Genomic DNA, 19,069 nt, shown 5'->3' on the forward strand with positions numbered 1-19,069 from the left:
GTGTCTGTGTGTGTGTGTCTTCATTTCACTCTTCTGTTTCCTCCCTCCAAACCATTTAATTCAACCCCTCTTTCAAACTCATAACCTCTTGTTCAATTGTTACATGAGTGCACACGTGTGTGTGTGTGTGTGTGTGTGTGTGTGTGTGTGTGTGTGTTCCTAAATTATGTTACTTGTGTGAACTGAAAAGTACTAATTTGGTATTAGATAACCAGTTGGTATGCTGTTGCCTGGGGAAGACTGTTCTTCATTAGCTGCCTGTAGTTCTTTGTCTAGGGTTGGAGCCTCATGAGATTTTTTTCTTCCTTGTTAGCATGTCTGTTGGTATCATGCTTGTTTAGGTCTTGTTGGTTAGAATTCATGTGTATAGCTTATGTTTCTAAGAAAGACAGTTTCACAGCAGACTTCCTACTCATTGCACTTAAAATCTTCCCAACCCTCTTCTTCAGGGATCCTCATGTCTTAGGTGCAGGAGGTGTGTTGTAGGTGCATTAGTTGGGACTAGACTGCAGAACTCTGCATTTTGATGGGTTGTCTGTATCTGTTCAAAGAGAAGTTTCCTTGATTAGGAGTGAGAGCTACTCTGACCTTAGGTATAAAGTCAAATATTTATGTAGTTAGGGATTGCGCTAATCTAGTAGATTGGCTTTAGCTCTCTAAGATTCGTAACTGTAATAACCCTAGGTAGTTGGCTAGGTTTCCAGTATAGGCATGACTTCCGTGTTGCTGAGCTAACTCACTCACTCAGTGTGAGCTTTTCTAGTCTAGTAGCATCCTATTCTGGTCTCTTTATATGGAGGCAGACTGTAATTATGCCCATTTACCAATTCAGTCCCAGTTCTTAGGAGCTCAAGAATGTGCTGATAATAACAATATGGCCAATTGAGACAAAACTATGATACATGCCAAATCCTGTTGCCTAGAAACTTGTGTTGAATAATGTAGTTTAAATCAAGAAGATGTGGGCTTATTATGTGAGTCCCATTAGACTGACCTCCTTCCAGTTGCAGGGCATGCTGAGTTGGGGTAGGCTTCCCCTACTGGGGAGAGGACTCAGTGGAACAGCATGTTCTCTAGGACTATCTTTAATCAAGAGAAATGAAAGGAAGTGTGGAACCAACAAGAGAACTAGATCTTCCCATACTCACCCATCCACAGAGAAAAGAATAGCCAGGACAAAGTGGTAATAGGGCGTAAGGAGGGAGAAGTACAGACCTGTTCCCTCATTCGCCTATCATCCAACCCACTATACTGGCCTCCCAAGATGAGCTAAGGGAACATTTGGTCTCCTTCCCCATGCCTGCAAATGTCTCTGCTGTCTACCTTCCCTTAGCCTAGTGCTCACTTTCCTATGTCATTTCTCCTCTCCCACCGCGATCTTCTCCCAATAGAATTAGGATCATGGTGATACTCTAATGACCCTCCCCTTCTCATCTCCTTGAAGAGCCCAAATGTTTTGTTTTGTTTTTCTTTTAATCCTATAAAATGCACAGGGTACATATTCCTCTACAATGGGGATTAGTGAACTCACAGCCTACCAGCTGTTTTCATAAATAACAGTGTCTTGGATCATAGCCACTCATTAGCTCACATGATGTCTGTGGCTGCTTTTGGCTACAGTGGTGGAGTTATGAAGTTGTGACAGAGACCATATGGCTGTCGAAGCCCAGCATGTTTACTATCTGGCCTTTCACAACAGAAATTGGCCAAATGATTTCACATTAGTCCTCTGGGATCACAGTGAGCGCTATTGTCATTAGTATGTGTAGCCTTTATCATTTACTGAGAATAAAATCTATACTTTTAAACAGAGAAACTAACACGCTTGTAATATATGAGGAATTTTGCTTCTAGTAAAATAGTTTCTGATCTTTCAAACTTTTGGAAAACCACCAAGGACATTATATGTTTGCTTCAAAAGACCAGAAGAAAGGGCAGAGGCTAACTTTGATCAGAAGGAGTTATCATTACCATTGGAAGAGAAGAAGACGCATACTATGTGGACCTAGTGAGACAAACAGGAGTGGAGAGAATGGGAGAGAGGGGAGTGGACCAGCACCAAATCCTGATTTCACACCTCCCCTTCAGAACAGTTGGCTCATCGCATCCTGGACCAGCTCTGGAAATGGGCTTTCTCTGACACATATGTGGCTGCCTTCCATCACCGAGTGCCTCTGCCTCCTGAACTTTATACTTTCTTGCCCAGCAGAGGGAGGGGAAGATCTTATCATTCTTTACAAAAGAGGGATCCCCAAAATCTTCATGATTTTCTTCTTCCTTCCAAATGGTCGGCTTAGACATGAGTTGTTGAGTCTATGTAAAGTATGAAATGGTGTTTCAAAGCCAAAGCTACTTGTTTTACATTTCTCACATTCGTTTTTATTTATGTTATTTAGTCTCTTAAGGAGATACAGAATAATAGAATTTTCACCATGATAAAATTATTCAGTTGGGAGAAAATTCAGAGCTGCATTTCACCGAGACCTGTTCCATTCCTTTGTGGTATTTCACTTAATTTTGTCTTCATTTGATGAAGTGATCTTACAGATGACAGTTCCCCTGTGACCAGTGACCATCCTGGCTGAACCATCACCCTGAGCGGCACTGGAGCAAACAGCACTACTGCCTTGCTTCCAGGCAGATGTGCTGTGTGTTTTCAGGAGCAGTGGCTGATAGATAGCCTTTCCAGCTTCTCTGGCAGTAGGGAGCGATACAGAAAATGGTGTGTACTCCCCTTGAAACAAGAAAATGCCAAAGGAAACATAGATTCTGTGCTGGGTTGTTCTAGCTATATACAGTGTCAGCAGGGCCGTGAACGAGGTAATAGATGCTTGAAAGGAATAATCTTCTTTTCCTGGTGAGTTTAAACATTCTGTTGGTTTTAGATGTGCATTGGTAACGTGGTAAAAGCATTTGTATTTCTGGCTCAGTGTGCTGCCATGCTCATGCCTGTAATTAGGCCAACTAAACTTTTTTTTTCATTTTTTAAAAAATTTTTATTGTATATTCTCTGTATTTACATTTCAGATGTTATCCCCTTCCTCCAGTCCCATCCCCCTCTCTCTCTCATTTCTTTCATGAAGGTGCTCCCTCTTCCAACCACCGTCTCCCACCTCAGCACCTTGGCATTCCCCTACACTGGGAAAACGATCCTTTGCTGGACCAGAGGCCTCTCCTCCCATTGATGTCAGAAAATGCTATCCTCTGCTGCAAATGCACCTGGAGCCATGGGTTACTCCATGCTAACTCATTGGTTGGTGTTTTAGTCCCTGGGAGCTGTGGTGGGTTTGGTTAGTTGTTCATTTTGTTCTTCCCATGGGGTTGCAGACCCTTGCAGCTTTTTCAGTCCTTTCTCTGGTCCCTTCATTGGGGTCCTCGTGTTCAGTTTCTTGGTTAGCTGCGAGCATCCTCTGTATCAGTATGGCTCTGGCAGAGCCTCTGAGGAGGCATCCATATCAGGATCCTGCCAGTAAGCACTACTTGGCATCAGCAATAGTGTATGGGTTTAGTGGCTGCATATGGGATGGATCCCCAGGTGAGGCAGTCTCTGAAGGATCTTTTCTCCAATCCCTGTTCCTCTATTTGTCCCTTTATTTTCTCCCATGAGCATTTTGTTCTCCCTTCTAAGCAGGACTGAGGCATCCATCTTCTGGCCTTCCTTCTCTTTGAGTTCTGTGGATGGTTTCTTGGGTATTCTGAGCTTTGGGGGCTAGTATCCGCTTATAAGTGCATACATACCATGATTTTGTGACTGTGTTTCCTCACTCAGAATGATAGCTTCAAGTTCCATCCATTTGCCTAGCCATCTTATGAGGTCATTGTTTTTAATAGCTGACTAAGTACTCCATTGTGTACATGTACCACAATTTCTGTATTATTCATTCCTCTGTTGAAGGACATGTGGGTTCTTTCCAGCTTCTGGCTATTATACATGAGGCTGCTTTGAACATGGTGGAACATGTGTTCTTGCTAGATATTGGAGTTTCTTTTGGGTATATTCCAGGAATGGTGTATCTGGGTCCTCAGGTAGTACAATGTCTAATTCTCTGAGGAACTGCCTGACTGATTTCCAGAGTGGTTGTACCACAAACCGAACTCCTTATGCTCTAGTTTCCCCACCTACCTATTGAGGTGGATCCTGACAATCATTGTAAAGAGCCACCTACAAAGCCAACTGGAAATTTGGACATCCTGGATTACAAGGTTGATTTAATTTTTCTCTTAGCAATAAAAGTATGGGTATAATATACAGACCAAATTTTTAAGGGTTTTCTTTCAGTATGATGTTTTAGAAAGACTCTTAACTTTTTGAAATTAAAAAAAAATGATCTTACAATTATATTACAAAGAACAAAATATCAAGGTAATACTTTATAAATTTTTCTTTTATATCTCAGAATTTTTGGAAGGTATGTTACATGCTCAGATAGTTATTAGCTACCTTTTGAGTATTTTGCCACAGATTTATAGTTGAAATACTACAGAGAGAACTTTGCTGTTCATTAGACCAGTAAAGATCGGGTGTCTGTTTTGTCACTAGGTCATATTGTTCACAGCTGGAAGCATACCTGACAGACTAGAATATATATTGATTATTCTATACTGAACCCATGGGACCGTACCTATCAGCACAATTTTTAACTGTCTGCGGTTTTTAGATACAAGGTTTCTTTAGTTCTGTATAGCTTTCAAGCGCCTTTTCCTTAACTGTCATCATTGGTGAACTAGATTTTGGTGTTTTATAAGAAAATGTGTCCCTGCGTAAAGCTCTCCGTGCTTTCTGTCTCTGAGCTGTGCATACATCCTTAGCATCAGCCAACTCTTTACCTTTGATTTCAGCCAGACCATCCTTCATAAGCGTCATGATTTCTCTGTTGTGTACATCCTTAAATTGACCTAATTTTATGGGAAGAACAATTTACAAATTACTAAATTAACTTCTGATTATGCATCAGAGAAGTAGGCTAATTGGGTACGTACTGACCATGTGCCAATCACCAACTATTAGTAATTAACACATTAAAATGGGCCACTAATAACTGATTATGATTATACTTGCTCAACTGCGGATCTATTCTCTATCCTTTAAGTCAGCCAGCTCCAAATTAATCTAGTAATAGAATCTACTGAGGCACCAGACTTAGAAATCGTAGTACTAACTGAAGGCTATTGATGTGTTTGTTCGTGTTCTTTCCTACTGTGAAGATTGTCTTCTGTTTGGTTTACCAGTCCACAGAACTATATATATCTACTTTAATCTACAGGGACAAAAAAAGCCATAAAGATTAAACTATATGAAAACAGTTTTGGAGGATAATTACTCATGTCATAAAGAAATTTGCACTTTAAAATAGTTTCCCTGTTTTTGAGTCATAGCTTTCTTCATTAATTAAAATATGGCTCAATATATGCAATACAAATTGATTTTATGTTTCCAATGTAAACCTGTGTAAAGTACAATACATTTTAGTATGTGTTTATGAAATGATTCATGACATCCATGTGAAAATATGTTTTCTTACTCTACAAACTTAATTTTTTACTTTGTAACAAATGTTGGTTGCTTCCATCGCATGAAGCATGCAGTACCAAAAAATACTGCAAACAAACCCAAGATAATTGTCCTTATAACAGAAATGTTCTCCTTCTGTCTCATAGGGGATACAGCAAATGAAATGAGATGTAAAACTTCCGAAGCAGAAGGCAGCCAGTCTTTGGAGGTAAGGAAAATGCAATAGGAATCCTTTGGGAGTAAAACCGAGGTCACTATGATTTCAGAGTCTCCAGCTGATCAACAGTAACACCAAGAAGCAGGTGGTCTGTGAGAGCCAGTGAGGAGCGGTCCTGGGAGTGGCTTCCCAGCTCTCATGCCTTTTCTAGTGCAAGAAACTGAAAAGAGGAAACGAACAAGAGAGGAATGGAGAGACAGAGAGAGGATGGAAGGAAATGGCAGGAAGGGAAATTAAGAGGAATGGAGTTCTTGAGTTAGAATGGTTTGACTATTTTTGAGTGAATTTTCAGAATTCTATTGTCTTATTATTTATTTCAGCATCAGACAACATTTCTTGACTATTCTGGAGAAAAAGCAATTTATGTCTTCTTTTTTCATTAAAAAAATCTGTTTTCTTCTGGAAGGAATGTTAGTATGTTAGGATTCTCTCTGCACAGTGTATTATCAGTGTTTAATCACTGAAGTAATTATCTTAGGGGAGTGTTAAGTATTGGCTTAATACTTAGGTGGAAGAGATAGACAGGATTTTGCAGCTTTCTGCTCAGTGACTCATTCCCACATCTCCCTGCAACACAAGAGCAAGTGCATCAGTGAGGTCAGGGGTCAGGGGTCAGGGTCTGTCCTGTCTGCTTCAGAGTGTGTGCTCAAGAAGATTGCCAAATGACCACGTTAATTACAATTAATTAATTAATGAAATATATGTAGAACGTTGTCTTTACTTTTAGGAATTTTTAATAATTTTCACTAAGCAAATGTTTTATAATCAAGGGAAAACTTAAATTGATGAATAGGAAGAAAAATCATTTTATTTTTTTCACTTACCTGCATTTCTTCTTTCATTCATTCATTCCACAAATATTTACTGCACGGTGACTATGCCTAAGACACAGTACAAAGAACTGGGGAGATAATGATGAAGGAAATGGATGTAAGACAAGAAGACTGTCTGCCTTTTACGCCAGAGCACTTTGATCTCCTCAGTTTTATTTCACTTCCGTCGTAAAGTGAATGCTAAGTGTTGACCGTGAACACCCTGTGATCAGAATAAAGCTTGGTGCATTGAAAGCTTAGGAAACAACCACCATGAATTCTTACATTGTAATTGTTTAGTGTCTTTATCAGGCTACTGTCACAGAGTACTGTACTGTATACTGGCTTACAGAACACAGGACATTATTTAAAGTTCTAGAGCTGGAAAGCCCAAGATCAAGGTGCTAGCAACCTTGCTGTCTTATAAGAGTCTGCTCTTTTAGCTCATAGAAGGCAGTGGTGCCTTCTTATGTCATGACATGGAGCTTTGTCCCTCACCCTTTATCAAAGGAAACAATCCACCTTATGAAGGTTCCATCCTCATGACCTAATTATCTCCCTAAAGCCACATCTCTTAATGCTATTACCTTAAGAACTCAGTTTCGACATGTCAAATGGAACATGTGGGTGTGGGCGTATTCCAGCATATTCCAGGATGTCCTGGACCACACTGTAAAGCTTGAGTTTGTTGTTGCTGTTAACTTTGCTCATCAGTACGGAGACTTCCAAGGAGCATTCGAAGGTGGCAGTCACCAGGGAATTGACCTGGCTCATTGCTGGGTTGTGTTCTAGATTTTCCATTACTACCTTAGAGCCAGTGTATGTACTCAGATGAATCAGAAGTACTTTCTGAGCAATGGAACAGCCAGTGTTTGCAATCAGAGAGCACAAAAGAAGCAAAGGTGCAACAGAGGAAACCACATAGTTAAATCATAAGAAAGGCTGTCTATGGTTCATCACAAAACAGCCAAATTTATTTATCTTTACCTTAAACATCTAAAATATAATTCTTTATGTCTCTTCTTTAAAACAATGAGAACATTGCTGTATGTTCTATACTGCTATGTAGAAACAAAACTATTAAGTAATCTGGGTGTTTTAAGGTCTGGTGAGAGACCAATTTCTCTTCGCTCTTGTCGAGACCCACAGCATGAAGCAGCTGTTCTTTGGCAGTGCCAGCCCTGACTTAGGTGACTGGAGGTAAAGAAGGCACAAAGGTCACTTCATTGTTCCCAAGCCAAATGGGTGAATTATCCTTACAGTTTTCCACTTTCCACCTCCTCTCCTGAGGACGCTTATGCTTTGTTCCTATCGGGGTGTTGACGATGGCATAATCCAAAGTGAATTCAAGTTTCCAGAGACCTGCTTCAGGTTTCCATAGCTCCTTATGCTGTAATGACCACAGTTAGACGGTACGGATATCCTCCGTCAGTTATTCTCTCAGACGTGTTATTACTCATGTCAGCAACCAACAGTGAGGCTTTAAAGAGATCGTCGGCAAAGCAGGACTCAGGACATCTATTTTCTCTGTGGAATGAGATAAAATTAGTGTATAGTTATTTTAAATCGTTTAACTTCTGAAGTTTTCATCATTAACTGAATGGCTGTAGAGCACTCAAATTAACAGAAGTCACGTTGTATTAAGTAGAGAGAAACAATTAGATAGACATTCTTAATAATGAAATTTATAAAGTTCTGTGAAGGTGAATGTAATACTTGAATTAGTCACATACTTCCCCTAAAAGGAGTAACAAGCTGATCTGTTCCCCAAAACTTCAAGACTGGTGGTTTTCTTGAGAAAGCCTTTTATCTTGGGCAGTCTTTTGTTTGTCCCACAAAGGAACCATACAATTAGCATGAAAGGAGAGGGCTGGGTTTAAATTTGATGAGCAAGCGCTCCTTTCCCGTGGCTGCTGTGCATGTGAGCTGGAGACCTGCATCCCAGCAGAGCACTCTCCAGCAGTCTGTAAGGTACTCCTCGTTCTTCTGGGCACCTTCATGAAGAAAGGAAGACGTGAAGAGAAAGTAACCACACTGGACTGCAATAGTTAGGCCTCTCCTCCTTCCTGGCTTCCAGAGTTTCTCAGCACCCTCTTTCTTATGGCTATCAACAGAAGACGTGTTAACAAGACCCCTATGGACACAAAGATTTTCTTGTACCTGTTATAAGTTATTGTCATTGGTCATAAATGTATGCTCCCTTTTAGAAAGATTTGTTTCAAATACCATATGTGTAGAAAATGGTTTATGCCTCTATATTTTAGTTGAATGACTTGTCTTTTAGAAATTCAACAGACAACTTTGATGTTGTAGTACTCATAACCTGAAAACCACTTAATACATCTTCAAGATGTTAATATTCCATTTTTTTATTCGAGAGTGACTTCTTAGTATTTTAACAGGAAGCAGTATTTAAAAATGAGATCCTGCCAATGTGGAGAAACTTTTCATAGCTTACTAGCTAATTAAGCCTATTTTTTATATTATGTGTTGTAAGTCTCATGTGCGGCTAATAGCATTCCCTAAACGAAGACACCTTGCCACTAATTGAATTGATCTTTCATTCAACTGCTACTTTTACTAGAGTATACTACCTTATAAATTATGATTGTTACTTAAAATAATACGGGCCCATTTAATTTGAATTTCGGCAGGCACATTTTTTTTTTAACAGCATCTCACTAAGTAAACATGGCTCATCTGTAAATTGCCTTTTAGAACAGGCTGTCCTTAATTTACAGTGATCCTCTTGCCTCTGCCTGTCAAGTACTAGAGTTAAAGGTGTGTGCCACCAAACCGACAACAGGTACTTTTTCATATGCATTTGCCCCATTCAAACAAACTCAGAAAGTTGCCTTTATTTGATCTTGCAACTCTTAACTCAGAAGAATCCTGAGTCCTGTGTGGCCAGCCTGTTCTCTGCTGTTTGCTTATTCTGTTCCACGCAGGGAACATTCTTAGAGACTCTGTGTGCTTGAAGGATGTATTCTGACTTGCACACATAGTTGGAAAGATAAGAAGAGTCAGATCATAGCTCTTTCCTTGGTTTCTTTTTATTTTAGAACAGAAATGCTTACATATAAATACTGACGCAGGTGGTGTGGAATTCCTAATAATATAATCACATATTCAAAACTTTAAGAGTGACTCCTTAAATACATGTATTTCTTATGAACAGTGAGGCTTGTGGTCAAACGTGGCTCCTCCAAAAAGAACAAAGTGAAGAAGCTCCTCTCCCAAGCTGTCTGTGTAGTTTGTCTGGCGGAATGCACATCCTCCTTAGGCATTACAACCGCTATCCATCATCTTCCTTGGGCATTACAAACCTGCTGTCCATCCTTGGAGCTCCCGTGTAGGCATCACTTCTCCTGCAAGGCTTTCCCTGAGACGTTCTCCACCCTTGCAGTGAATCCTGCTCCCTACTTCAGCTTCAGGGTGCACACACACACACACACACACACACACACATCACAGCATGTTGTCAGAGACCCTTGGAAGTGTTTGGAAGGGAGGATGTGATTGAAATCATCATTTTTGAGTTCTAGTATCTAGTCCAGCCTCACAAACCATAAGGTTTGAGAAACGTTTTGGTCTTAATAGAACAGCTCACTGTCTCCTTGGCGAAGCTTCAAGCGAATCTGCTCTTTCTAAACTGATCTTGTTTCCCACGACAGTTTGTTTTGTCACAACTGAGAATATGAAAATGCTTTAAGGTTTCAGCTTGACACTTAATATACTCATAGTTGAATGTTTAGTATTTGGGTTTGGGAAAATGAAGTGTCCTCCATGGAGGGTGACCATGTATTCAGATGACCTTGCCGTTGGTACTCCACCTCCCCCCCACACCCCAGTACCTGTACAGTGTCCTCTTTACTCCTGTCCTTGCCCCATCCCTCCCACCCCTCACCTCAATACTCTAGCTCTTCTCTCCCCTCTCTCCCCTCCTTGGTTCTCTCTTTGGTTCCCACCCCTATTAAGGCTGCCACTGTTGTGTCTCTTTTTAGGAATAAAGTGGAAACATAATCTTCCTACACACAAAAAAAATTGCATCCTTGAGCTCCATTCCCCCAAAGCCTATCCTGTTAGCAAAGGCGCCTGATTCACAATGCTATACACAGTTTAAAGTGTAACTCTTGTAAATCTACTCATGCATTTTAACAGAAGCTCTCAACCCCCAATCTTCAAAGAATTGATAATATTAACATAATATACAACTTTATAGAAAGTATAGGAGAAATGGTTTTGAGAAAGCTAGGCTACCTTTGAAGGAGTGTGGTAGTACCTTAGATATTCACACACATAACTGCATAGGAAATCCATTTATCTGCACAAGTAGTAGACAGCCCTGAACTGGTGACTTAAACCGAGGGCGGGGGTGTTGCATATCTTTCTCTAAAAATGTCCCAAATTGTGCAGTTGCCTAGTAGTATGATGGTTCCTTGATGCCATTAATGTCTTAGACCTTTCTGACCCCTCCATCACCACCTTTAAAGTGTCACCCATACGCTTTACAAGGTGCATCTCCACTGTAGCAGGAGGAAGTCTGGGCAAACGCTTTGAGAGACAAGGCTGTCCAGTGAGATTTTCAAAGTCTGATCCAGCAACTTTCATTTGCCTCTCATAACGGCCAGTTTCAGCCAGGGAGGCCAGAAACCTGTCAAGAGTCTTCTCTACAATTAAGGGAACAGTCCACAAATGGGTCACCAGTAGCCATAAAACAATTTAAATCAGTTCAGATAATTTATTGTTTCCATTTTTAAAATATTTAGTTCTAAAATTTAGTGTAATTCATATATCAGTAGAATGTTCCTAAGATGCAGTTATTTTATGAGTTTAAAACGATTCAGGAGATAATCTAGTATACCCACCGACTGCATAACGCTGTGATCACTGCCAAAGGGGCTGAATGAATCATTGTGTCAGAGTCTGTACCAGTCTCCTGGCCCAGCCATACAGATGTGAAATGTTAAAGTGGAACTGTGAAGTGACTGCACGCTGATCATACAGCGAAGCCTGGTCTCTTACTCTAGACCAGACAGCATAGGAGACTTGCTTAACTGAGCGTGATAACAGTGGTTTCAGTAGCTAAGGAAGACCTGGAGAATTTAGGACAGCAACAATTTGGCAAGAAAATTAGAGTAAGAGGACAATATACATTGCATTTGTTACCTGACAGTTTAGGATGCTTATATTAATATCTTTGTGCTATTTAAGTTCTTTTCATGTTTAAAAGTATTTCTTAATATTTTATTGAATCCTTTTTTGGGAAAAAAAATTCTTGCAATGTATTTTGATTATAGTTTCCCCTCCCCAGTCTCTTCCTAGATCTCCCATCCCCCAACTTCCCCACCCACCCGCTTCTAATCCCTTTCTTCCTCTCCCTTTTTGAAAACCAAACTCGAAAACCAAATAAAGAAACCAAAATATTAAATAAAATACCTTAAGAAAGACATACACACAAAACCCATAAAAATAAAGTATCACAAAATCAAAAGCAAATGGGTTTGTGTGTGTGTGTGTGTGTGTGTGTGTGTGTGTGTGTGTGTGTGTGTGTGTGTGTGTGTTGGTTTTATTTTTGACACAATGTCTGACACTGTAGTCCAGGCTGGCACTAAACTTACTGTCTTTATCTTGGCTGTGTGCTAAGAGAATAAGCAAGAACCACTTCACTCACTCGAGTTAGGTTCATACTACCTTTGTCCATAGATCTGAAGAGAACATGTGGTGCTGTCATACATGTAATACATGTAAACTGACTGACCGCAAACTAAACGGTAGCTTTCTCACTATAAATGCATTCTACCAAACAGTGGCTTTCATGGTATTTCATCCATGCTTGTCTTGTGCTCACTCCCACTACCCTCCCTTGTCCCCGCCCTCCTGTCACCTTCCTGAATTCTCCCTGCATCCCCATCACCCACGGAACCTGTTTACTCACATGCCAGTGCCTGAGGAGAGGCATCAGATGCCCTCAGAGCTGGAGTCTGCAGGTGGGTAGAAGACCCTGATATGGCTGCTGGGAAGTGAATTTGAGTCTCTTGGGAGCAGTACACACTCCAGCGCTTTCTCACGAGTGCTCTTCCTCTGGAGATTTCTAGTCCTAGCATTATAAGGAGCTTAGAACATCTAGCAATTTTCACAGCAATGCAAGGATAATGGTAAATTATTTAATAGATGGGTCTTTTCTAATGTTCATTTTAGATTGTTGTTGATTGAAAAACAGCAACCACTTCCACACTGGCCTTCTAGTCCTTGGCTAGACACAGCAACCAACTCTATCCAGGTTTAGGGAACAGATGGCTTTTCTTTGATTTTAATTTTTTTAATGTATTTATTCAGCAAGTAAATTTTAATCATCGTCTTGGATCATGTCTTATAGAAAGCAGAGAACAAGATTCTCTGTAATTACAAATCATGTGACTGGAAAAATGTAGCTCATTGTTCTTTAAAAGTGAATGAATGTCAATAGGGGAAATGCTCAGCACATAAGCACATAGGGACCAGAGTTCAGATCACTAGCACACTGTAAACATCTGGGTGTCTTAGTGCCTGCCCATAACGCTAGTGTTGGATGGGGACAAAGGCAGGCAAATCCTTGAGCATATAGACCAGCCAGCATAGCCAGTGAAAGAGTGTGCTCCCAAATAAGGGGGGGATGCTCCAGAGGGGTAACTGACACTCCCCCCCTCGCTTTGATTTTCTTTTTGTCTCTTGTGTGCATGTACAGTTATTTTTGAGCCAACTTTGGAACACAGGACCTTCATGTTCCTAATTTTTATCTTGAGCAGGTTCTGTTTCTGCTTTCCTTGTATGGACTTTTGAACCAGGGTTAGCTCTAGTAGGATGGACATTGCCCCAGAATCTTAGTAGAGGGAAACACAATAGAGCTACTTCCACGCATATTCTGAGTGGGCCAGAAAGTCTGCTTCTCCTCGTGTCTTCTATTAGTGTAGCCTTATTAGACAGAAGGACTACCCTGACTCAAAGCAGAGGATCTATAATTATTTCTGATGTGTAATCATCAAACAGTTCCTGATGTGGCTATGAGGATGTTTTTAATTGTACAAGGAGAAGTCCAGCACTATATACAGCTTAGTGGTAAAGAGCCTTCTGAACACACATGATGCCTTAGATTTAACCTTCAGTACCAAATAAGTAATGATGATGGTGATAATAATAATAATAATAATAAATCTTACAGTGTGTATTTGGTTGTTAAATGTGTGTCTTGACACTGAAGTTACACTGAATTGCTAATGTGTATGTAGTATGATTGTATTATTTTGTTGTTTAAGGAATTCTTGATGATGTAAATTATATACTGCTGACCAGAAATTCCCTGTGTGTCTAGCTACATTAAGGTAGCATTAGCTCTACTTTATAAAACCCTTCAGTGATGAGGTCCAGCTCACCCTCCTGCCGTTCCTCCTGGATCAGACCATTCCAAGTATCGTTCTCTAACAGAACTTATTCTTCTACGTGCTTGTGAAGATGGTGGTGGTGGTGGTGATATAACTTCTAATTTTCTGTTCTTCTAAAAAATAGCTAAATTATTTGACTATTAAATCCAATTAAAGAGCAATGAATTGTTGGTTCTTAGCTCTAGTCCCTCAGTGTACATCTGAGTAAAAGGGAGCATGGAGTGGAGAGTGGCTCAGCAGCTCAAGTGTTTGCTTCTCCTTCAGGGGACCCAACCTCAGTTTCTACCATGCATACCAGCACGCACCTCACAACCACCTAAAACACACACACACACACACACACACACAGAGAGAGAGAGAGAGAGAGTATTTTTCAAAAATTTTATGCATGAAAAAAGTCAACATGATCTCTTAAATTATAGCCCATTTTCAGTCGTTGGAAATGGTACAAAGACATTCGGTGTCATTTTCTAAACTTGTTTCTGCTGCTTATGTGACCTCACTCTGCATCTGGGCATTTCTGAATTCTGCAGCCTGTGTTGAAAGCAGGGCTGGAAGATCCCACTGTGCCTTTTAGACAATTACCTAACCTTGCTGTGCTTCCTCATTGACCTCACCTTTCACACCTCACAGGAGCATTGTAAGACTAATGTTTATGAAGTGTTTTCAGAATCACAGGGAAAGGTATTAATTTGTAAGCATGTGTTAGTATTATAATTATTAGTCGTAATGGGGATGATTGTTTAATGTGAATTTTTTCTAAGTATAGTGTCATATTTTCAAAGGACAATCTCTTTCTTTATGGCCAGATGTGGATACAATTAACCCTTTACCCTTTATTTTTGAAGATACAATTAGTCAATTATGTATGCAATTCGATGTGTGTGCAGTTTTGCCTGAATGACTAATTACAGCCTTGGTGAGAGTCCTGTTGAAAATGCTGGCCTTTTGAATCCTGACTGTCTCTGTCTCTGTAGTAAGCAATTTATACTGAGCATCTTTTGGGGCCGTGCTGGTTCCTGAATATTGAGGAATTGCTTTTGCGGTTACTGGAGAAAGATTTTCACATTCTCAAAGCACTGGCTTTGTATTTTGCCGTCAGCCTAAAAGGCCTTTAACATGGTTCTAGTTTTAAAGGTTTTATTGATTTTTTTTCTCTTTTAATCTTGACATTCAGCTGATTTTTTTCACAGATTGAATTTTGTGAAGCAGGTTTTTCTTCTTTAACTTTTCCCTGCTTGAAACCCCGTTTCCTTAACGTCTCTTAATTAAATTAAACATGTTCTCTCACATCCCTTAACTCACTAGAGAGTAAGGAAGAGATTAGCATTCACCCTTTCATCCTGCACATAGCCCAGTGACACATTTTTATAGGGACTTTAATCGCCGCATTGTAATGTACATCTATGAAGAGAGACACCCCTATGATGAGGACTGGATAAGGCAGTGATCTATGAGTATAGCAGAAGATCATTAGCAATCACTTTATTGATTTTTGTTTCTTAAGCCCAGAGTCATAAAGCAAACCATTGTCTATCTGACTGAAGGCCCACTCCGCGAGAAAGATCCCATACTGAACACTGCTTGGGTAGCCAAGAACTAGAAACTAGATGGTCAGAGACCTAAGGTAAAACCAACAATACTGGGTGGTCTTAAAAAACAAAAACCAGTGAAGTGATTGCTAATGGTCTTCTGCTAGACGCATAGATCAGTGCCTTTCCAGTCCTCATCAGAGAGGCTTTCTTTGGCAGCACTTGGGAACAGATGCAGAGACCCACAGCCAGGTCTTACTCAGATAGAGTATAAATTGGATTTCTCCATCAAATCCCTCCCCTCAGAGCTCAGGGAGTCTTACAGAAGAGAAGGTGGAGTCTAATAGCCAAAGGGGGTGGAGGACACCAGAGAACAGACACTCTGAGTCAGTAAGAAGGGCTCATGGGGGCTCACAGAGACTGACGCAGCAATCACGGGGCCTACGTGGGTCACACTAGGTCTTCTTCTGTGTATATGATATAACTATCAGCTTAGAAGGTTTATAGGACTCCCAGCTGCTAGTGAGTCCCGGACCCTTATGCCTGCTTTAGGACTCTTCCTTCTGTGGGACGCTGTATCCAACTTCAGTATGAAAGTGTTTGCTTCATCTAATTATATTTTATTTCGTCACGTGTGGTTGTTGTTTCTTAGAAGCCTGTTCTTAATGAGAAACAGGACAGGAGCGGGTCCAGAGGGACTGGGAGAAGTAGAGGGAGGGCAAACAAACTGTTATCAGGATATGTTGTGTGAGAAAAGAATCTATTTTCAACAAAGGGAATAAAAACGAGAAAATGTGAAGAGACTAGAAGATCTTATACTCGTTGGTGTCCCAGTGTCCTAAGGAACAGGGGACAGACAGATTATACTGATATTTACTGATGGCCTTCTGCAGACATTACTTTTTATTTCATTTAATCATTTGTTCATGTGCTGTTTCTTTGTGTCTCCCTCTGTCGCCCTAGCTATCTTGGCTCTCTGTAGTGATAGCCTGCCCTAGTCTCCCGCCGTCAGGATTGCCGGTGTTTTCCCCACTGATGACTACCAGGGTTCTGTAGTACCAGCTATAAGACATAGTCAGCGATGAGTAGAAGGGCAGAATCTTAACTTCCTATAGAATAAGCTGCTGGTGATAAGAAGGAACTTTCTTTGTAGAGTGTAACAAGTGTGGTCCAAAGGGTCGGAGGAGTGTGCTGAAGGTAGTGATCCCATTAATCAAGAATATTGAAAAGTTCTTTTTTGTTCTTAATTCTTTGAGAGTTTCCCTTCTAATAGCAGCTAACATAGGTAAGCACCTGAAGGAAGAGAAAAATTCAGTAATAACTTGTCGGTATTTTCACGTGAGTAAATGTGTGATGCCAATACACAGCCGAGGTCAGACATGACCAGTGGTTTTAGATAGAGTTGTAGTTACCTTGTAAAGGAGGTTGTAAGAGATACGAGTAGAGTATCAGCTTGGAGCCACATAGCAGAAGGCCCTGAAAGGTAGGTAGAAAATGCATATTAATTCAGCTGTCACTGTGAAGCTGTTGCATGGTTTTGATAGACAGTGCTAATGCCCAGAGCCATGCTGTGAAATTGAACAGGCCCCAGATCATCAGATGAGCAACACAGTGACAGACCACAGGAAAGGAGATGTGTTTAGAAATATTCCCAAAATTAAAACCAGAGTCTTCTCTGTCTAGGAGTGGAAAGACCTGGGATTACACATATGGGGGTACTGGGACGCTAGCATTTTTTAGTGTTGGCAAGAGTCCTTTCAGAGATGGGAGACAAAGGACACACTCTCAGATGGCTAGGAAGGGCCATGGGTATAGCGGAGTGGGAGAGTTATCGCCTGATGTCCAAGGTGGTCTGCAGTCCATCCCCAGCATGGAATAGAGGGACAGGTAGCCAGGAAGAAAAAGGTAAATAGCTTTAGTTGAAATAGGGATGGTGTCAAGAAGATTACAGGCATGAGAGACATACCTGTGCCTTGGTAATTATTGCACTCTGGCACATTTAAATAAATACACTGAGGTGGCCAGATAGAAAACAAATCTTTTGAAACTTAAGACTTTTGTGTTATGGAAGGCATGCATATTTACGGAGCAAAATTCAGCTCTGCATATGCTTAAAAGTATTGTTCTACAGCACCTAGAGCACAGTGACTGTCTTCTTCAGCTCTTCTCTGAGATGCTCGCAGGGAAGACAGCAGAGCACACAGTCTGCTCACAGTGACTTACTAATCCAGCGCACTTTTAATGCTGGTCCCAAGGAGGGCACACGAATAGTCTGTGGAGTCCAACACTGTATCCCTCTCAACCCCAGATAACCTGGTACCGTTCCGTCACCTTCACCAGTTTATTCTCTTTCCGGGCTTTTTGTGTTTCCAAGTCTTCTCATATCATCAGACAAGGATTTAATCAGTTGTGCTATGGTAAGGAAATATCTAAGATTAGATAACTTAAGCAGCATTTTTTTTTTCTCAGCTGTTGAGGCTGATCACTCCCAGATCAAGATTTCTGTCATCTCCATTCTTGTGAGACTTCTTGTCAGTTGCTACTTTGTGCTGCACCTTCATGGAGCAGAGAGCACTGTACCTTCTCTTAAGAAGCCGTTAATCTCACCATTAGGGACCCACCTCATGGCCTCACCTCTTCTTAATTCCCAGAGGCCCATCTCCAAAGATGATTTCCCTTGTATCTAGGACTGTAGAGTGGCCATCATCTGCTGGTGGAGGAGGGAGATACATATGATGCTGTCCCGAAGAAAACTAGTAAGTCCATAACCTACGAAAGTATTATTGCTTATGAAGAGAAATCTCTCCTTCGCATCTACTTTTAAATATGCAGCCATATGGGAAGTACCCTGTAAATATCAGTCCTTCCCTTTGTGTCTCAGGGAATGTGTAATAGAAATTCACACAGCATTCTGAAAATCAAACTTAACAGTTTGTGATTCAAAAAAACAAAAATTTAATTGTTTGTGTGGGTAAAGATTGAATCCGGATATTTGCATATTCAACAATGCAAACCCTGTCTTACTGACATACCTCCGCAAATCTGCCAGAGTTACTCTTGAATGTGCTATCTGGAGAGTGACACCATGCTTGCATCTGCAGAAAGCAGTTTTTCTTTTCTTTTTTTCTTTTTTTTTTTTTTTTTGACCCATTTTACTTAGAAGATATTTCCAAAATTTGTTTAAAAATATATTGCTTTATTCCATAAATCTGATATTTATGAAAGGTTATACCTGTCTAATGTAGACACTTAGACTTTAATTTTTCAATCTAAATAAATTATCTGTTCTAAACTTTTACTTCATAAATTAAATGCTTACTGATGGGGTTTTTTCTTAGTTATTTGAACATTTCCTTCAGTGGATTTGTGTTTTTATACAGTGATGCTTCTCCCAAACCAACTTTGTGTCCTTTCTTCTTTTTGAATATTGGTTTTGCATAGTGCCATTTATGAGAGACTGTTTTCTTCAGCATGCTGACCTACTGTTTTGTCCTTGGTGCCAGAGTAACTGCCACTTGGTTGATCATTATGCTTCTTTCCTTGTTGGATGTAAAAATATTTTTTCTTACAACTTT

General features: G+C 40.4%; 1 protein-coding gene across 1 annotated transcript in view; it reads left to right on the forward strand.

Annotated features, from left to right (window-relative positions):
- UMAD1 (UBAP1-MVB12-associated (UMA) domain containing 1) overlaps positions 1-19,069 on the forward strand; it is a 141,712-nt gene that overhangs the window by 100,312 nt on the left and 22,331 nt on the right. The window contains exon 3 of the mRNA XM_080936420.1: positions 5,659-5,720. Coding sequence (XP_080792546.1) covers positions 5,659-5,720 — 62 coding nt within the window. The remainder of the gene's footprint in view (positions 1-5,658; positions 5,721-19,069) is intronic.

The sequence above is a fragment of the Micromys minutus genome (genome assembly GCF_963924665.1).
Source record: "Micromys minutus genome assembly, chromosome: 23".
Classification (NCBI taxonomy): domain Eukaryota; kingdom Metazoa; phylum Chordata; class Mammalia; order Rodentia; family Muridae; genus Micromys; species Micromys minutus.